Below are 23,058 nucleotides of genomic sequence, written 5' to 3'. Positions count from 1 at the left end.
TTTTTGCTCTTTAATTTTAAATATTATTGCATGTGGTGTGCTATAAAAATAACAACTGGGTATAATAAAAGGGGCTAATCTCTCATACACAACATAACTAACTAATGTTTGAATCTCTATTAAGAAATGTATCCACATTTAGTATATAATCATGTCTTAAATATGATTGCTTTCAATAGAAGGATAACTTTGAATAATAAAAAAAAATGTGTGTATGAATAAGTAATAGGGTAAAAGAGCAAATTAACTCTTAAACTATAGGTCTAAAATTGGTTGGCTTATTTAAACTTATTTTTTTATTCAATATTCCCTTTCAACTTTTGAAAACACTGTTATTAATAGAAGTTAACTTTGTTCATTAATTGATTAGAAAATGAGAGAAAATATCCTTAAAAGTTATAGAAAAGGACTTATAAATTTTCTCGATCATTTTTTATAATTTTTTGTCATTGTTTGTAATTTTTGGATTCTTTATACTTTTTTGATCCTTTTGTTTATAGTTTTTGATGTCATTTTTTAATCAACTAATTTTTAAAGTTAACTTTTATTAATAATGGTAGGAATCAGATTATACAATTTTTAAAAGTTGAAAAGAAATATTATAAAAAAATTAAGTTTAGAATTTTAAATGTTTCTGGACTTATTAGTTTTAGTTTTGGATCAATTTGTTCTTTTACCCTAAATGATATATAATCCTTCATGCTCACCGTAGTAAATCTGTTAAGAAAAATTTGTGATACGTGTATTTGTAATGGAACAATTCGTTTAAAAATCAATTTGCAATGGATTTTTCTTTATTTCTATAATAAATTTTCAGTAAAAATATCTTCTTCTTTTTTCAGTTATTGCTGTAGTTAAAAGCCTAAATAATTAAATTATCATTATTATGTGTGATGATGCTAACGTTCTTTCATAATTAAAGCTTCGGTCGGGATTGAGGGCAAGCTCTTGTTATGTGTAAACATGGAAGAATTTTTTTTTAAAAAAATATGCATCAAGCTTCCAAATGTATCAGATGGAGGATTTTTTTTTAATTATCTTAAGCTGCCAAGGGTACACATAGAAGAATTTTTATAATTTAATTTTTTACAATGATTTAAGAGAAGAATTTTTTTAAATTTTTAACAGGTGGATGCCATGGTGTGCACACGCATGGCACTCACTAACTTTAACTTCTATTGCTATTATATATATTGGCATTGTATCCAAGAAACAAACATCAATTCTACATTGCCACAAATCACTTTAACTTCCTACGTTTGAATCTACGAAACAAGATAACATGGCAAATGCTCCTTTCAAGTTGGCTTTCATATTTCTTCTCCTTGCTTTCGCCACCTGTGGTACTTCCACATCATCTCTATCACTATTATATATATATATATATATATGTATGTATGTATGTATGTATGTTTGCATGTATGCCCATAGTAAATATTATTATGCATGTAGTGTTTTATAAAAATAGCAAAGGAAAAAAAAAGGCATGTGTATAAATAAATTATATAGTCCAACATACTCTCTCTCTATTTAACTTGATTTCTTATCTCTCATTCCTCATACTGTATAGCAAATCCGTCAGGAAATTTTTGTCATACTTTATTTGTAACGGAACAATTCGTTGCAAAATCAATTTGCAATGGATTTTTCTTGATTTCTACAATATATTTTCAGTAAAAATGTCAATTTTTTTTTCAGTCCTTACTGCAGTTAAAAGCCTAATAATTAACTTATCATTATTGTGTGCAATGCTAATTAACGTTCCTTTATTTTTCACTGAAACTATATACCAAGCAGGAGCTTCATTTGCAAGAGTGACTATAAATGCACAAGATCGCTGCCAAACAAATGAGGATTGCCCTGATTGTGGATTTGTAGCTGCTGTGTGTGTAAATCACAACTGTGCTTGTCCTCCTTATCAAACCAAACCAGCATCAATAGACTCACACCATAATATTGTGAACTGAACAATCAAGAGAGAATGATAGTTAAGTCTTAATAATAAAATGAATTAATGACAATTAGATCTTTAATATAATTTTTTGAAAAATGAATGATAGATATATGTTGATTCAAATAATTACGAATTTAGAAGTTTCAAACATTAGTAAATAAGATATTTAAATTTTAATTATGAGTCTCAGTTTAAAATTGAAATTCTTATTTGCAATTGTTTAAATTTATATTTATAGTACTTTTCAAAAGATTTTATTAAAAACCTAATTATCATTAATTTAATCTTTTAAGACTTTGTTGTCATTCTCTCAACAATCAATGCAATATTGTGACACAATTTATGTGTGTGTGTGTGTGTGAGTGTGTGTTGCTTTATGCATGCTGCACATAGCATGCAAAAGATGTCTGTGTCTATGTAGTACACTGCAAAAGGAGTCTTATATAATTTATAATAATAAACTCCAAGAAGTTATTGTTATTGAGTTCTGATGGTGGGGGAGAGAGAGAGAGAGAGAGAGAGAGAGAGAGAGAGAGCGTGTGTGTTAGCATGTACGTCATGTAGTAGCTATTATTTTAATTAGATCGGAATTGCAATGATCATAAATATTTAAAATAAAGTTTATGCTTCCAAATGTGAATTTAAAATAAAATATAGGATGTACAATAAGCAAAATTAAAAATATATTGTATAATCGAATTATACGAGTTAGTTAATTATTTTTAAATTGATAATATTTTTTTATGTTTGTCTTATTTAACAAGGTAGCTTATTTAAAGGTAAAAGGTTGATCGTGAATTATATTTTCGATGCCACAATTGTTGGTGTGAAAGGTAGAATATAATATTAAATAACCAAAAAAAAAAAAGGAATGTTAAACAAGGATTCCAGCATGTATTCTTAATCAAATCCATCATGACAAGTTTTCTTTTATATTTGATTTAATTAAATCCAATGTGAGAGGCAAATATGAAATTAAATATATGCCAGTAAACTAGTTAAAAGAGTTAAGTACACAAGCAAAATTAACTCTAATCTGTCGATTTCAGCTCAAAATCTCCTTATGTACATTTTGAAAACTATATAGACTAATAGTGTAAAAGAATCAAACTAAAAAGACTTAACTATCTTGGAACAATAAAACAAAACTATAGGAAATAAAACAAAACGCAATCAAATTATAGGGACTTACTATTTCATTTTTCCATAATATTAATAAGGTTAAAATGTATTTTTAATTAATCCTCTAACTTTATATAAGGTCTTAGTTTAGTTCATTTATTTTATAAAATATCTTGTTAGCTTTTTAATCCTAATACTGTTAGTTTCAAGTAATTGATTTTTTTACCAATCATTATTATCTTAAAAAATTAAACTTAATACCTCAATATTTGAGAATGTTTTATCAATAATTATAAGTTTAATGTAGGAATTTAATCTATTAGTAACAATAGTTTATTATAAAATAAATAATTTATAAAAGATTTTCATATATTGATTTGCTTGCAAACAATCACTTTAAGTATATAAGTTTTTTTTCCATAAATTAATACTATATGAGAATCTTGATATGTCTACTTTTCAGGCAAAAAGTCCCTCCCAAAGGACGAGGCTGTGATAAAATTCAGTTAAATCTCTTATGGACATAGATCAAAGATGAAATCAAGCAAATTAAAAAACAGGATAATATGTATAATTAAAGATATACCTACACACACACACACACAAAATCTATGTAATCATCAATCAATTTATATATATAAATCTTAAGGATATAGCACATGAATGCATACGTGTATGCATGTATTGATTGATTTTTTTGGTCATAATCCTTGTTTCAATGGTTAAAATCATGTAGAATCTTTGCATTAATATTAAATATCCAAATTTTAATTTGTTTCCCCTTATGATCACATTTGAAATTCAGATATCTTGCAGTCGCAAACTCGTGCACTGATATATATATATATATGTGTGTGTGTGTGTGTGTGTGTGTGTTGGAGATATTAACAAGAAAGTTTATATATAGTGTTGCAAATCTACTATCTTTTTTTCTGAAACCGTAAGAAACCATGGCGAAGGCTTTCTTCAAGTTTGCTTTCATATTTCTTCTTCTTGTCCTTGCAACCTGCAGTGACGGTACGTAATTCCTCTCATCTTTATCTCTATTAATTAGTGAAAAAAATAAGTATGTTATTTTCATGTGTGTGCGTGCGTTTTTGTTGTTGAACTGCAATCTCATTACTAGCTACTTCCAGACATAAATACTGGAACGTATAATTGTGTCTTTTCATACAGTTAAATTATATTTATTTCTTTTTTATTTTTCTTACATCAGTATTAATTGTTTAAATCTTCAAGATCACTAACTAGTCCATACTTTACCACCTAAACCAACCTTATATTTAGGTGATAGAAAAGAAAACAAAAATATTTCTTCTGAATTTGATTTTTCTATATCTGGTCTCAACCTCATATTTGTTGTTGAGGTATATATTCAAAAGCCTTTCAAAACTTGCACACAATTTAAAAGCAAATGAATAATGGTAAAATTTATTGTGTTAGATTATTTTGGCTTATCATAATATATTGATGAGTAAGTATATGTATGCATGTGTGTATATATTGTTTAATTTATGCATAATCACTCCCTTCGTCTCTAATTATAAGTCCTAGTTTTTAGATTTTTTATAAGTCTCCTTATACTAATTAGCTCTTGGTGATATCTAAACAATTTTTCCCTAAAACACCCCTTATAAATGATCAAAATTGCCTTCTTATCACATGTTTCTAGAAAAATTAGGACTTATTATAATAATTAGGGACGATCCGGGGTATGTATTAATGTTTATGTTATTTATTAATAAAACTATATGTTATATTATATGCAGGAACTTCTTCATTTGCAAAAGAGGCTCGTAAAGAAAGAGAGAAACCAGTGAGATGCCAAACAGAAAAAGAATGTCAAGATTATTGTGTTGGAGGACATTGTGCTGGTCACACTTGCATCTGCTTAACTATTGGTCCACGTCCACCAGCCAAAAAATCTACAAGAAAACTCGGAAATTAATTAATGTTGTCACTTGAACAAGAAACTCTGAGTGTGTGTGTACGTGTGTGTTATTTCATTGTTTCAGTACTTAATTATACGTTAATTAGAACGCCTCTATTAATGTATGGAAATTGGATTATTACCAAATTATTATGACAAGATTTGGTTATTTGGAAAGTATAATAATATTGTACAATTTATGTAGCTAGTCTCTCTCAATGAGATAGGGCTGTTTGTTGTTTTAATTTACTATGATTTTAAAGAATTAATTTAGTAGTTTATTAAAAAAATAATAATAAAATCCTTTTGAATTATGTAAATGATAATTTGATCACTCAAAATGTCATTTATATCAATGAAATTTTTAGAGATTTCTTTGTCAATAACTTTTTTTTAAAAAAAGACTATTTTAACCTTGCTGAAAATAACAAGATTTAATCATAACTTTTGTTTAAGAAATCATAATTTTTATTCTATAAATCGCAAGACATTGAATAAGAAATTATAACTTTTCAAATGTAATTTTTGTTAGTGAAAAATAAGCCTCAATTATAACTTTTGTTTAAGTAATAACAACTTTTATTATGTGAATCACAAGAGTTGAACAAAAAATCACAACTTGTCAAATGTAATTTCTATCATTGAAAAATAAGTTCTCAAAATAATAAACTCCATTAACAACTTTTATTTAAAGAATCACAACTTTTTTCAAAGAATCACAAGAATTGAACAAGAAATTACAATTTGTCGATAAGGATAAAATAGTCTTTTTTCTAAAAAAAGTTATTGGCAAAGAGGTGTTTGGCAACTTCATTGGTATTATAACATTTTGATGAATTAAAATTATTATTTATATAATTCAGAGAGATTTTGTTATCATTTTTCCTAGTTTATTTGTGCATCATGCTACAATTTTATTATTAGTTCGATTTTGATTGTGGTTAATATCAAATAAAGTTATCACTAATGTATAACAATTACAATGTTGGTTTTTTTTCCCTTGAGATAAGAATGATAAAATAATAATTAAATTATATATTTAGTTTTTTAACTTTATACAAAATTTCATTCAAGTTCTTTAATTTTATAAAATATAGTTTCAATCTTTTAACTTTAATATTATTAGTTTTATTACAAAAAAGTTTTACATTGAACTTCTAAATATTAACAAAATATTATCAAATATTGATATATTAACTTGATTTTTTTAAAAAATAACAATAATTAGTATAAAAATAATCATTTAAAACTAACGATGCTAGAGTTATAGGGTTGGAAATATATTTTATAAACTTAAAGGATTAAATTTAAACGTTACATAAAATTAGAGGACCAAAACTATGCTTTAGCCTCACATAACTAATATTGTTAATTAATTTAAAATCGAGCATTGTTAGACTTGAATGAAGGGAAATCACTGAGTGTGGCTTAATTTTATTTACAAGATTTGAAGAAACTTGAGTACTTCCCCATGGTATAATGTTGGATATTTTGATAAGAGTAATGATTTCGTTTTTTTTTTTTTTTTCAATGAACATAATAGAACTTAAGGAGATGACATTTTGGACCACGGAACCAAATAAAAGTATAAAACACACAAAAGTTTTTTTTTTTGCCAAAGGGATTTAAAATATTGGAAAATAGGATAAAGTACTAGGGTCTTTGTTTGACAAAAATGCCCTTCTCCCTCCCTTCCTCACCCCATGTTCACACTCCAGACCCCACACACACACATTCACTTGTAAATTGCGGATGCTTACTTGCTAGATAATTTGAAAGAATATCGATGTAAATATCATTGAATAAAAAAAAGGAGTAATTTCAAGGAAAAAAGACTTATAATTAATTATAGGAAACCATGTTAACATCACATAAAATATAGAGGGCAACGTGATAATATAATTTCTACAAATGTAAAAAATAAATGATTTTCTGTCATGAAATTTATGAAAATATATTAGCAACATGATAGGATCAAGAGAAAATTTCATTTAGATCCTAAGACACGATTTACGTTGTACCCACACTATTATAATTAATATTAGAATGTACATTTCCAAAAATCAATGAATGTTCATAATTAGTACACATTTTCCTACACTTGGATTTGTGAATGAAGGGAGAAAAGTGAAGAATCAAGTCTCTTTGAAGGTTGATGCACAATGCCATAAATAATTCATGAATCAAAGAGTTGGGTTTCAATGGACATCTAAAAAAATAAATAAGGTTAAATGGCAGTTTGGCTCCTGAACAATAGGTTTATGAGTGTTAAGATTCTAAACTTATTTTTTATATAATATTTTCTCTCAACTTTTGCAAATGGTACAATATAACATTTACTGTTAAGAAAAGTTATCTTTTATTCTTAATTGACTAAAAATGATAGAAGGTTGATAGGGAATTAATCGCTTATCCTCAAAATTAAACTAAAGCTAACCCTAATGCAATATAGGACCAACCCTAGGTCATCTCCCAAGAAATGGTCTTAAGTCTAATTGAAAGTTATCTAGTGAAATAAATCAACCAAAGTTTGTAAGAATTTAGTTACCTAACTAATTATCTAAACCAATTATCTAATGTGCAAGTAACTAAAATGCTAGTGAAAGTGAGTGAAATGAACTTCCCTTTTCACAAGAGTGGAACCTTAGAGATTATTTGATTTTGGACTCATTATCTTCTTATGATTAGGTTAAGTTTAGCTTCCATTTCCTCTTGACTAAAGCTGTCGTGACTTAAGAAAATTATCTTAAGCCAATTAACCTAATTAGCTAACCTCCCTGGGTCTTAGATTAAAGTCTCTAATTCAATTAATCAATTGGTGAAGAAATTAATCCATGTTTCAATGGCTAAAATCATGTGGAATCTTTGCATTAATATTAAATATCAAATTTTAATTTCTTTCCCCTTGTGATCATATTCGAAATTCAGACATCTTACAATCGCAAACTCGTGCACTGAAATGTGTGTGTGTGTGTGTTGGAGAAATTAATAAGAAAATCTATATATAGTGTTGAAAATCGAATATCTTTTTTTTTTTCCTGAAACCATAAGAAAACATGGGAAAGGCTTTCTTCAAGTTTGCTTTCATATTTCTTCTTCTTGCTCTTGCAACCTGCAGTCACGGTACGTAATTCCTCTCATCTTTATCTCTATTAATTAGTAAAAAAATAATTATGTTATTTTCGTGTGTGTGTGTGTGTGTGTTTTGTGTTTTGTTTTTTTGGTTGAACTGTGGTCTCATTACTAGCTACTTTCAGTCCTAAATACTGGAACGTATAATTGTGTCATTTTCATACAGTTAAATTATAGTTATTTCTTTTTTATTTTTCTTACATCAGTATTAATTGTTTAAATCTTCAAGATCACTAACTAGTCCATACTTTACCACCTAAACCAACCTTATATTTAGGTGATAGAAAAGAAAACAAAAATATTTCTTCTGAATTTGATTTTTCTATATCTAGTCTCAACCTCATATTTGTTGTAGAGGCATATATTCAAAAGCCTTTCAAAACTTGCACACAATTTAAAAGCAAATGAATAATGGTAAAATTTATTGTGTTAGATTATTTTGGTTTATCATAATATATTGATGAGTAAGTATATGTATGTATGTATGTGCATGTATATATTGTTTAATTTATGCATAATAACTCCCTTCGTCTCTAATTATAAGTCCTAGTTTTTAGATTTTTTATAAGTCTCCTCATACTAATTAGCTCTTGGTGATATCTAAACATTTTTTTCCTAAAACACCCCTCATAAATGATCAAAATTACCTTCTTATCACATGTTTCTAGAAAAATTAGGACTTTATATAATAATTAGGGACGATATGGGGTATGTATTAATGTTAATGTTATTTATTAATAAAACTATTATATGCAGGAACTTCTTCATTTGCAAAAGAGGCTAGTAAAGAAAGAGAGAAACCAGTGAAATGCCAAACAGAAAAAGAATGTCAAGATTATTGCGTTGGAGGACATTGCGCTGGTCACACTTGCATCTGCTTAACTATTGGTCCACGTCCACCAGCCAAACAATATACAAGAAAACTCGGAAATTAATTAATGTTGTCACTTGAACAAGAAACTCTGTGCGTGTGTGTGTGTGTTTATTTCATTGTTTCAGTACTTAATTATACGTTAATTAGAACGCCTCTATCAATGTATGGAAATTGGATTATTACCAAATTATTATGACAAGATTTGGTTATTTGGAAAGTATAATAATGTTGTACAATTTATGTAGCTAGTCTCACTTAACGAGATAGAGCTTGTTGTTGTTTTACTATAAGTTTGAAAGAATTGATTTAGTAGTTTATTGAAAAAAATGATAATAAAATCCCTTCGAATTATGTAAGTGACAATTTCGTCACTCAAATATCATAATATCAATGAAATCCTTAGAGACTTCTTTGTCAATAACTTTTTTAGGGAAAAAAAAAACTATTTTACCCTTGCTGAAAACAATAAGACTCAATCATAACTTTTGTTTAAAAAATCATATTTTTTGTTCTGTAAATTGCAAGAATTGAATAAGAAATCACAACTTGTCAAATGTAATTTTTATTAGTGAAAAACAAGCCCCAATCATAATTTTTGTTTAAACAATAACAACTTTTATTATATGAATCATAAGAGTTGAACAAAAAATTACAACTTGTCAAATGTAATTTCTATTATTGAAAAATAAATTCTCAAAATAACAAACTCCATTCATAACTTTTGTTTAAAGAATCACAACTTTTCTTCAAGGAATCACAAGAATTGAACAAGAAATTACAAATTTATCAATAAAGGTAAAATGGTCTTTTTCTAAAAAAAGTTATTGACAAAGAGATCCTTGAAGACTTCATTAGTATTATGACATTTTAAGGAATTAAAATTGTCATTTATATAATTTGAAGAGATTTTATTATCATTTTTCCTAGTTTATTTGTGCATCATGCTACAATTTTATTATTAGTTTGATTTTGATTGTGGTTATATCAAATAAAGTTATCACTAATGTATAACAATTACAATGTTGGTTTTTTTTTCCTTGAGATAAGAATGACAAAATAATAGTTAAATTATATATTTAATTCTTTAACTTTATACAAAGTTTCATTTGAGTCTTTTAATTTTATAAAATATAGTTTTAGTCTTTTAACTTTAATATTATTAGTTTTATTGCAAAAAAGTTTTACATTGAACATTTAAATATTAACAAAATATTATCAAATATTGATATGTTAACTTAATTTTTTTTAAAATTAACAATAATTAGCATAAAAAATAATCATTTAAAACTAACAGTGCTAGAGTTACAGGGTTGGAAATATACTTTATAAACTTAAAGGATTAAATTTAAACGTTACATAAAATTAGAGGACCAAAATTATGCTTTAGCCTCACATAACTAATATTGTTAATTAATTTAAAATCGAGCATTGTTAGACTTGAATGAAGGGAAATCACTGAGTGTGGCTTAATTTTATTTACAAGATTTAAAGAAACTTGAGTACTTCCCCATGGTATAATGTTGGATATTTTGATAAGAGTAATGATTTCGTTTTTTTTTTTGTCAATGAGCATAATAGTACTTAAGGAGATGACATTTTGGACCACGGATGCAAATAAAAGTATAAACTCACAAAAGTTTTTTTTTTTTTGCCAAAGGGATTTAAAATATTGGAAAATAGGATAAAGTACTAGGGTCTTTGTTTGGCAAAAAAATGCTAGACAAAAATGCCCTTCTCCCTCCCCTCCTCGCCCCATGTTCACACTCCAGATCCCACACACACACATTCACTTGTAAATTGTCGATGATTACTTGCTAGATAATTTGAAAGAAGATCGATGTAAATATCATTGAATAAAAAAAAGAAGTAATTTCAAGGAAAAGGGACTTATAATTAATTGCAGGAAACTATGTTAACATCACATAAAATATATAGGGCAACGTGATAATATAATTTCTACAAATGTAAAAAATAAATGATTTTCTGTCATGAAATTTATGAAAATATATTAGCAACATGATAGGATCAAGAGAAAATTTCATTTAGATCCTTAGACACGATTTACAGAAAAATTACAGAAAAGGACTTTTTTTTTTGCAACAATTGAGTTTTTCATCATCATTTTTTAGTTAACTAACGATTAAAGTTAACTTTTCTTAATGATAGAGACTACTTTGCACTATTTTCAAAAGTTGAGGGAAAATATTACACAAAAAAAAAGTTTAGGTGATTTTTGAAGATCTATAGTTTAAGAGTCAAATTACTATTTAACCCAATTAAATATGATTAATTGATTACATTTATAACAATTTATATCATTTAATTTCATTAATTAATGTCGTTTCAGACAATGGTTGTGTAAATTTTAAAAACTATATATAGAAGTTTGTATAACTTTAACCAAATTGTTTGTCTTAATTTGGAAAAAAGGAGACAAAATCTCTATCATTTAGTAAAAAAATAAAAAATCTATATAATTTATTATAGATGATATTTGTGAAAGGAAATTAGTATATAAAAGGGAGAATTATATATATATATATATATATATATATTGAGGATAGAGTACATATAAAATTTAACCTTATCATAATGTAAGAGAAGTTTATCTTAATTTGGAAAAAAAGAGGAAATCTGAATCATTAATAAAAATATATATGAGTTATTATAAACTTTATGAAAAAATTCATTAGTAAAGAATAGATTCTCATTGTTATCAAAAAAGGAATAAAATCTCATATAATTATTGTATAAATATTAAATTTTCAAAAATATATCAATTTTCTTCCCTTGATGTCATTCATGTCCATATATATTCCTTGTCCCTCTTGTAATATAAATTGGTACAAGATGTCCCCAAATTATATCCAAGAAACAAACATCAATTCTATATCGCAACAAATCATATTAACTTCCTACATTTGAATCAACGAAACAAGATATGGGAAATGCTTCTTTCAAGTTCGCTTTCATATTTCTTCTTCTAGCTTTTGCCACCTTTGGTACTTCCTCATCTTTATATCTATTTACTAACTCATATAACCTATAGTAAAAAATATATTGCATGTAGCTAGACAACCCAATCCAGTCCTACTCGAATAAGTAGTCCAAACAGAAAATAGGACTAGACTAGATTGATTTAGATTGGATTACCTTCTATTGCGGCTCTGGTTTATCTTTTGTGCAGCCCTAACATGTATTTCCTTCTATCTCTATTATAAGATGCCTTTTGAAAAGATTCTTTACTTCTTAATATAAGACACTTGATAGGATATTAATTACATTTCTAATATTATGCTTATTTAAGTTCATTAATTATAAGAAAAAATGTAATGCAAACTTGAAAAATTTTTGTTTAAATAGAGGTGAAATTGAAAGTTTATTTTCTTTTCAAATAAAATTAATAACTTAATTACTTCTTGATTGCATTAAAATAGTTAGACATACATTATGATGAAGATATAGGAAATAGTGTATTACAAAATATAATAAAAAGTTAGAATATGTATAAATAAATAATGAAATAGTATTACTCTCTCTCTCTCGACCAATGGATTTCCATAACACATTTTCAGTAAAATAATTATATATATATATATATATATATATTTATTGCAGTTAAAAGCCTGAATAACTTATCATTGTGTGCAGGAAGTTCATTTGCAAGCAGAGTGACGGTAAATGACGCAAGTAAGCCATCAGTTAGATGCCACACAAATAAGGATTGTCGTGGTGCTTGTTTGGTTGGACATGGTTTCTGTATTGATAATTTTTGTAAGTGCATTGATAAAACCAAACCATCAACAACATCACACCTTGCCACTCTCACTTGAAGATCCAGCTATTATATATCTCTGTTTCGTTGTATCATTTCCTGGCTATGTGGTTTTATGCTACACAAGACAACATACAATTCTATTGGAGGTCTTGTAGAAATAATATTCTAATTTAATTAATAATATATTCCCAGTTACAATGTTATTATATTGCATTGGTTTTGTTTTTCCCCGACCAACTACATTGCATTGGTTTAAACATCATAAAGTAAACTTACTCATATTATATTATACTACGCACACACACGCACAATATAATAATATATGTACTATATTATATATGTCTATCATACACATATCATATTCTAATGTTTGTATGACTAACCGGGGCATCATTATCATCATCAACATGATAACCAAACAACAACGTGTCATCTCTTTGCTATGAAAAAATAAAATAAACTATTTGTAAGTTACTTAAAGGGGAATGACATTAAAAACTAGGCATAGCCTAATTTACTACATAAGCCTAATTAATAATCTAAATCTGATATGAGTCTATCGAGTAAATAAGTTGGATTGGGCTTAAAGTAAACCAAAGTGTTGTCCTTTGATAGGGGCCTGATCTATTCCTACCCTTACATGTAACATTAGTTAGCTTATGAATGCACTTCTTTAGTAATAAAAAAAAACAAAAACAAAACATTGTGACGAGATAATTCAAGTTTGTGTATTTGTGGCTCAGCATCATAAGTCATAACTAGCCCATATGGGGCCATAAAATTAACCAAAGTGGCCCGAAAAGACGTACTCACAAACATTGGTATAGGCTCAAACCAGGTGGGTTATGAATTTTGTCTCGGTATTTTAATGAAATTTTGAAAAGCGAATTAATACAAAGTAAGAGTATCATTCCATCTTTTAATGAAATTTCTTTGTTCAAATTAAAGCTTCAATATATCATACCATCTTTTACCAAGTTCTTCTTTCAAACAATTGACTTCACCTGGCAAAACCATTTCTTTGGGTTGCATTTTGCTCTTCTATTTTCAATTTTTTTTCCAGCTTCACACTGTTAATTGAAAATCACAATTTGCATGCAACGGTTTTAAAATGTCCTTTTTGTTTTAAAACACATACTTATTAAGGATACGGTTTGCATGCAACAGAATCAAACTATATTACATGGCTAAGCTTCAAGTCAACAGAATAGACTTCATTATTGGTAATGTCTTTGGTAAATCCACTTCCTCGTCAGGAGACTTGCTGAATTATGCACGGCAAGACGCTACATAATATTCAAATTAAAAATGTTAATAATTAATATAACTCCAAAATATCAGATGTATATAATCTAAGGCATGTCTTCTTTGTCATATTGATTTTATAATGTAAATATTTATGTTCAGTGTGGAAGATATAATCCTAGAATATTATATGAATAGGGAAATATCTAAGAATTCAAAAGGAAAAAAAATCAAATAATTAAAACATACATCAGAAGTTTGTTAAGATCACTTACCGCAGTGCCGATTTTCAACGAAAACGGTTCGTCTTGAGGACCCCCATATCAAGCTTGTCTTGGATGCGATATAAGAATCTAAAGTAAGAATGCCTGAAATTCTTGTTGAAGAAAATGGCAATGCAGACTCCCCAAAAACCTGTGGCGAATCCAACTCCAATCCCAACATAGAAGTAAAATAGAAATTCATCTTCTTGACTATCATTTGTTTCCACGGGTTCAATGTGCTCTTCTTTATCTGTGCAATTCTTTGGAAGTGGAGCTCCACATAATCTCGGATTCCCCATGAAACTTTGTGGATCAAACCCTTGAAGTTGAGTTCTTGTTGGGATCTTACCTGTGAAATTGTTGAAGGAAATGTTCAAGGCTTCTAGAAAAGACAATTCAGCTATATCTTGAGGAATTTCACCTGAAAGTTGATTGCTTGCAAGATCAAGAGATTCCAACTTTTTCATGTTCATTATCTCATTTGGTATGTTTCCCTCAAATTGATTATGGGACAAGTTCAAAGATTGCAATTCAGTGAGACTAAATATCTCTGCAGGTATTTTTCTAGACATATTATTACTTGATAGATCAACAGAATGCAATAATTTCAAATTTTCGCCGTATCTTGATCGTTATCCTTTTATATGCACCACAACATAGTCTTGCATTTTGTAAATGATATCTTGAATTCTAATGCAAAATCTGTAAACCCCACTATGTGAATTAGGGAAAGTCATGGCTGTCATATTTTGTAGACAAACAGGTAATGAACCTGATATTTTGTTGTCTGCAAAATCCAATATTGTAAGGGAAGTCAATTGGCATATTTGGAGAGGCATATTTCCACTAAGTTGATTGGATCTTAGTCAAAGAATCTTTGCATTTTGCATCCTCCAGTTGGGTAAGAATCCAGATAATTGATTTTCTCCGACATCAAGGACTTGCAATTTCTGGCAATTTTTTAGTGACAAAGGTATCTCTCCAGATAAATTGTTTTTGTTGAGATGCAAAAATCTAAGGTTAGAAAGCAAACTAATTGAAGAGGGGATTGTGCCCGTTAGTTTATTGCCTTCTAGACTAATAAATTCTAATGATTTCCGATGCATCCAACAATTTGTAGGCCCTCCTGGCAAAAGATTATAAGACATGTCCAAATACTTCAATTGGCTTCTCCCATTCTTTTTTTGACACAATGATGAGGAAATAGGTCCTTCGAAAGAGTTGTTTCCCACACTGAGTACCACAACATTCGGTGACAATTGAGGGAGTTGGCCTTTGAGATTGTTTGAAATCAACATTATGATGGTAGAGTTTAGTAACACGTTAGACATCTCCCCATGAATGGTATTTCCTTCCATGTGTAAGTGTGGAACTCGTGCTACGAATTGCCAAAACTTATCTTGAGGTTGAAATGAAATTACTGAGGAGGTCATTATTAACCTCCTAAGGGATGTTTGTTGATACATCCATGCCGGAATTTTGGAGCCTATCATGTATTCCAAATGAATAAAATCAAGTTGATAAGGAGGAACCAATAGCAAATCAAAGTCAAGGATTAAATCCGGTGATCCAATGTAAAGTCGTTTCAAATTTGACAGATTGACAAAATTTCTTTTAGTCACCTACCCTGAGAAGTGATTATCACCGACAGTTAATTCCTTCAGATTCAACAGTTGTCCAAGACTTTCTGGTAGACTACCATTTAAGTGATTTGAGCTAACATCCAGGATAATCAATGACGACATATTTCCAAGAGTAGAAGGAATTGGACCGGAAAAGGAATTTTCACTAATATCAAGGACTCGTAAATGCTCAAGTTGGGCTAACCAATCTGGAATTGGTCCACTTAGTTCATTTTCAGAAAAATATAACTCTTGCACATTTCGATGTTTAATAAACTCTTTGGGAGGTGGCCTTGAAAGTTATTATTGTGTAACTCCGCAAGTGAAGGAAGCAGAGTTGCCAATTGAATCCAATCAACTTTTCCTTGAAGATTAATACCACTCAAGGAGGGAACACGAGAAAGCCAATGAAGATCATCAATGTGAAGATCCTCATTAAAGGATAAATCAAGATGATGAATATTGGAGGAATTTTCACATGACAGGTGACGATGATTACAACTTGTGATATTCACGTAATCATCATGGGCCAAAGCGTGGAAGTTATTACCAGAGGTTGCAAGTGGTGTTGTCACAATGAACGTCTCTTTCAGTGCATAATAATTATTTTTATAAAAATAACTTGATAAAAGAAATCCAATGCCTTTAAACTTGCACGAGGGGAGGGAGGCGAATCAGCGGATTTCAATTGTGATTGTCCTATTATGTGCGTGAAATCACTTCTTCTCCAAACACATTTTACTAGGTTATTTCATTCCTTAGTATATATATACTAGAAGAGTCATTCTTTTATTCAATGTAGGACTTTGACACACACATTTTTGACACACATACAACAACACCCTTTTATATGACAATTCCTACTATTTATCTTTAATTCTTCATGACATAAATGGTCCCCGTTAGTTATTTTCCTTTCTCTGACATTATGTTTTCATAATAGCTCGCCTTTACTTGCTTAATTAATTAGCTAATTTCTTTTTCTTTATGAATGGGCAGCAAGGTGTCGTCGATGAAACCTTAATTTGCATTAGACTTGAAGAAAATAATGAATAATGACAAGTCAATGCAGGAAAAGCTCAAGTTGCACACAATACTATGTACTCATCATTTATATGTTTTGACCAATAAAAAAATTAAAATATTTTCCATATATTTATTTTACGGTCTAATATATATATATAATCAGTTTAAAAAGAGCAGAATGAATAAAAAATAAAATTAAATAGTGATTTTTTAAACAAAAAAATTTTATATTTTAAAATAAAAAATATTAATTAACATGTCAATTAACTATTTCTAACTTATAAATAGTGATGTAAATATCCATTTAGTCAAAAGTATATTGCAGAAATTAAAGGAGTGGTGCAAGTTCGATGACTGCAAGGAGAAGAATGGAATGGCCAAAAGAAGTTGTAACACTTATAAATGGAATGGAATGGAATGGCCAAGGTTCCATTTAGTCGTAACACTCGATAGATAGATCTGATAGCAATAGAGACATAGGAACCACTCTTCTCCACATTTAGTCAAAAGTATCATTGACTATTCTTCGTGTTTGATGCTTCTTTCCAATCAGCGCACTGAAGCTTCTTCCTATATTCACTTGTCTTTGTCCAATAATTTCTCTAAGCCTTTTGATTTTTCATAGAGCTAGAAAAATGGGTCGGACAACCTGAAAGTTGGCAGGTGCGGGTATACAAAATTTCAATTTTTTAATTTTACTTTTTAAATCTATTTTTTCCTGTAAGCTAATGGGAGAATCCAGACATCAATAATAAAAAAGAATTTAATGTATGATGATGGGTAATGGGGATTAGAGATTATATGTGTTTGAAGTCATGATTTTGGTTGCACAGGTAATCTTTTGCAGAATTTCAGCTTCAGGTTGCATATATATGTTTGTATAATTGCTTTATTCGCTTAATTAATTCCTTCACCCTTATGAATGGGCAATAGGGCACCGTGTAGTCATCAATGAAACCTTAATTTACGTCGTAGACTTGAAGAAAATAATGAATAAAGACAAGTCAATGTAGGAAAAGCTCCCACGGATTTAAATGAAAGCACTCGACGCAAATAATCAAGTTCTGGCCAATAAAAAAATTCAAAATTTTTCCAGCCCACATATTATGGAAAAAATGCTTGCAGAATTTCTCTCTCTCTCTTTCTTCGTTATTCAATTCTTGTTTCTCTCACATGTTTCATTTTTAGTTCAACTTTTTTCAGTTTTTTACATATGTTTATTTTCTGGTCTAATATATATATATATATATATATATATATATATATATATTCATTTTAAAAGAATAGAATGAAGAAAAATCAAATTAAAAAGTGATTTATTAAAAAATATATTTTATATTTTAAATAAAAATCATTAACATATCAGTTAATATAACATATAGGTAGGGGCCGAGTGTTTTTTTAAAAGAATGAAAATAAAATGGATTAATTAAAGAAATCAAATGTACCAAGACAAATATTATTCTTAACTTATAAATAGTTCATGTAACTCATCAATGCGGTCCAAAGTATTGAGTAGAAATTAAATGAGTGGTGCAAGTCTATGATTGCAAGTATAAGAATAATGGAATAGCCAAAAACCAGTTACCGTTACACTCCATAGATAGATGATAGATCTGATAATGCAATAGACATATAAAAACCACTCCTCTTTATTAAACTCTTTACGTTAAGTATGCTTAACAGTGGTTTACTTGATCAAAATAATTTGATTAAATTTTATATATTCTCAATCCATTTTCTATTTTTTAAATGTGAGAATTTGATTTCTTTATCACTCATAATCTCCCGATAATAAGTTTTGGTGTAGGTATTATCACGTCAAAGTATCATTGACTATTCTTCGTGTCTGATACTCCTTTTTAGTTAGCGTGCTGAGCTTTCTTTCCTCCATTGACTTGTCTTTGTCTTATAATTTCAATTAGTCTTTGATTTTCCATACAGCTAGGAAAAGCAGGTTAGGCAGGCTGCAACTTGGCGGGTGCAGGTTTTTATTTACACTTTTTAAATCTAATTTCTTTTTAATGTAAATTAATTATCCAAACATCAATAAAAAAGAATTAACGTTGAAGGAAAATGAGAAAAATAAAAATAGACAATCATACAATGATGTTGGAGAAACAATACATGAGTTAAGAGCCTGGAAAACAAGTGTTGAATACTACCCGCCCCATTTTATAAGATATATTTTTAAGGGGTTTGATGTTTCATAATATAATATGTTTTTATAAAATAATGATTCATCATTAAGGTAGTTTATTTTAAAATTGTCCCTCATTATTTAATTTCACTCATTAAATATTTCTTTCCCTTTCTCTCGTATTAAATGAACACTAGCTAGCTATTTTTGATTTTTTTTTGGTGAAAATTGGGCAATTGCCCGTATTATTCAATCAAGCTATTTTTGAAATTTTATATTTAATTAACTAATTTGATTAGCATTCATAATTTTATCAGGGAAAATGTTATAAAATAAAACAAAGGGAGTGACAAAGGCAACTCTGCCATAAATTTTGGGTCAAGAGTGTATTTTTCAGGGTTACGAATCTTAAAAATATGCTTTTGTCATGCCACTTTTTGGTAAAGAAAGAGCCACGTATTTTACGGTTCAAATCAATTTGTTTTGTCCTCCGCAAATCAATGCAAGAAACAACGATAAATTGCCATATAAATTTTTTAATAAAAAATGTATTTTCAGGAGTCAAGACTCTTAAAAGTATCCTTAATCATGCCTTTAATTTTCCGAATGGTCCCTAGCTATTTGAGTCGGGTCATGTCAACTTTCAACTTGTTTTGTCCTCCACGAAACAATTCCACAAAGTCATCCACCACATACATTATATATGAACATTATGGGATTTAAATCCTCTTTAGTTGAAATATGTGAATTTTTGTGAAAATTTCTTTTCTAAATTATTTTTTCATTTCTATTATTTTTAATAAAATATAAAATCTTCTCTTTCTTCTTTAAAAAGATAAACTTCACAAAAATTCATAGATCTAACTTTAGATAATTTAAATCAAACATTAGGGTACTATATGTGAATTTTAAAATGAGTTAAAGGGTAAAAATATTTCAAAAGTTTTTTCAAAAGAATATCCAGTTTCTTACTTTTTAAAAGCAGTGTTTGTGAAAATCTAAAAAATAGAGCAATATTGCCCTTGTCTAACATAAATGAGACTCCATGAAGACAATGTGCCCCTAAAATTGTTTGCTTTGTGTGTATTGGATTTGGATTTGATAACTATAGACATTGAGTGCTTGTATATTTGAGCCTTTAAAATTTATGTAAATGGTTCAGATAAACTCATTCATTCATTAATTTCAAGTGGAGTATACATTTAAAAACATTGGTATGAGTTTCAATAATTTAAATGATATAGGCACTAAGTTCCTATATTAAGTATAATTACCAAGTCCAAATTCGTATGTCTCATTAGAGAAATACTCTCTTTCCAAAAACCCCAGGCACAGCTCTGTCTCTGCTCTGCTTCACCAATATTCATTGGAAGAATTACCTTAAAGTTCCACAAAAAAGAATTAATTACTACAAAGTCTATTAATTATTGAACTAAGACCATGGCTTTAGTTCAAATATTAATGGATCTTGTAATAGTTAATTCTCTTCATTGAGACTTAGTTGTAATTCTCCTACATTCATTTACATTTACTCTTCATTTGTCACTGCCCATTTCCGGAAAATCTTACATATAAAATAAAAAAATCCAATTTTTTTTAAGTACACAAAAAATCAAGGAAAAATTAACAATATTAATATATCATATAAAATTCATGACAAATCACACATATTTTTCACAAGTCATAAAAATATTAACACATTTCACATTGGTCCAGCACTGCTACAGCGGGATTTTATTGACTTCATGGAGATTCTTGGAAGGTTACTTGATTGCATGCTTGATGAGGCCCAGGAATGTGGACATTTATCATGTCCTTTGTCCAATCAATGCTTCCAACTCTCTCCAACTTTGTGGCCTTCCTTAGCTTTTCTGTGTTCGTGTCGTGGAACCTGTTAGTTTTATATTTTCATAACATCATCAATAATCATTCCAAATATGTTATGCTAAAAATTTCTTCAAATTAACATATAATATATAAGTTTGAAATTAATGAAAACAGAATTAACAATTTAAAAACATACGCAGCCTTAAGAAACACGTAGGGTTTGTAAAGCTCAGCCATTCGTATCACCATTTTAATTTTCCTGTGGCTCCCACTGTAAACATTTTGGAAGCGTCCGCAGAGCACTTTGTTCACTAAATTTAATCCCTTTTCAAATCCACCAAGTCGTGCAAACGCATTAGTGTGTATATGCAATTTTATGAATTAGACAGGATTGAATATATACAAAATATTCCCTCTGATTTGTTATACACAAGTCATTTTTAACTACCTTATCAGAGTAAAAAAAGTAGTTAAACTATGATATTTGTCCCAAAAAAATTTCCCAGTTTAACCTTAATAAATGAATGGTCTTTAAAAACACTTTTTCTTCATATATATATATATATATATATATGTAATCTTTTACTCTACTCATAGAAAAGTGATTCATAATGAACTACTTTTTTATGCAAAGTAAGGTATATAAAAAGACCATCAATTCCTCCTAGAAAGTTACTTATACATAAGTCTGGAGAGAGTATATATATGTTGTAGAGAGAGAGAGAGAGAGAAAGAGATTGTTGTGAAGTATAGCTTCAAGCGTAGCAGATATAACATGAGTGGAAGCAGGTACTGAATCAACAAAAACATATGGAAACGACCATTGCTTGTTACTGCTGGCTTGGATTGAATCTTCAGTGGTTCTCCATTTTTGGCAGTCAATGGGCTGTTTTTGAAGTAGAGATACATGATATCAGGAATAGAGGCAAGTCTAAAAGGATTTGTTGACAAAGAACCAACATGGTATATGTAATTCTCTGATGTTGAAAATTACATAAAGGTAATGGAAAATTTTATTTATTTTGAATGCCATCTTTGGCTACTTAGCCTCCAAAGTACAACCTGAACCAGCCTTAAATACACATCAAGAAATAAGAAACGAGTGAGTAAAGCAAGTAATATTGACAGGGCTTAGCCCAAATTAATAATGACAGCCTAAAACCTAACAATGACAGCCTAATACCTATTTTATTCTAACTCTCAACACTCCCCCTAAAGTTGGTCCTGAAAATATTAAAGGTGTCCAACTTGCTCAACATGCATTCATGCATTTTCCTACAAAGGGCTTTGGTTAAAACATCTGCTTGTTGCTCTTCAGACATAACATGCCTCAAACTGATCAAGCTATCTTGAAGTTTCTCCCTCACAAAGTGACAATCGATCTCGATGTGTTTCGTTCTTTCATGATAAACTGGATTGGAGGTAATTTGAATCACAGCTCTACTATCACAATAAACACAAACAGGAGTTAAATCACAAACATGCAAATCCTTAAGCAATCCAATAAGCGAACTAATTTCAAAAACAATATATTCCCAATGCTCTATAGTTTGCTTCAGCAGATGATCTAGAAAATGTAGTTTGTTTCTTTGATTTCCAGGAAATAATGGCTCCATCTAACCTAACCAAGTATCCTGTAACAGATCTACGTGATTTTGGACGTGAGGCCCAGTCTAAATCACAAAACCCTTCTACCTCCATGATTCCGAAAGAAGGAAATAAGAGGCCCCTACCAGGATCCTTTTTCAGGTAGTTCACAACATTCAAGGCAGCCTTTAAATGCAATTTCCTAGGGCTGCTCATGAACTAGCTTACTAACTGGATAGCATAGCTTATATCTGGTCTAGTGGTAGTCAGATATAATAATTTCCCTATCAAACTCTTGTATCTAGTACAATCCTTTAAGAGGTCATCTTTCTCCCCTTTTTAGGTTCACTATTAAGGCTTAGACTAGGATTTAAAGGAACATTCCTTGGTTTTGATGCTCCCAAACCAGTAGATGTTATTAAATCTAAGGTATACTTTTGTTGATTTAGTATTAACCCTTTATTTGATTTAGCAACCTCAATGCCAAGAAAATATTTTAGTGAACCCAAATCTTTCATTTTAAAATTCATATGAAGGAAGTCTTTCATTTTCTTTATC

At 29.0% G+C, this 23,058-nt stretch overlaps 1 protein-coding gene across 1 annotated transcript; it reads right to left on the bottom strand.

The window, feature by feature from the left end:
- Positions 1–14,324: 14,324 nt before the first annotated feature.
- Positions 14,325–22,716, bottom strand: LOC129316551 (receptor-like protein 35). The gene is made up of 6 exons (XM_054960971.1): positions 22,535–22,716; positions 21,707–21,844; positions 20,854–20,977; positions 20,411–20,465; positions 15,925–16,129; positions 14,325–14,862 (listed from the first exon to the last, which is right to left on the bottom strand). Exons 1-6 carry the CDS (start codon positions 22,714–22,716, stop codon positions 14,325–14,327), a joined length of 1,242 nt encoding a protein of 413 aa, XP_054816946.1.
- Between the last annotated feature and the right edge of the window lie 342 nt (positions 22,717–23,058).

The sequence above is a fragment of the Prosopis cineraria genome, unplaced genomic scaffold, assembly GCF_029017545.1.
Source record: "Prosopis cineraria cultivar Desert tree isolate PC_DT_omini unplaced genomic scaffold, ASM2901754v1 PC7, whole genome shotgun sequence".
Lineage (NCBI taxonomy): Eukaryota > Viridiplantae > Streptophyta > Magnoliopsida > Fabales > Fabaceae > Prosopis > Prosopis cineraria.
Note: the sequence above shows the minus strand (reverse complement) of the source record. Positions and strands in the feature narration are given on the sequence as shown.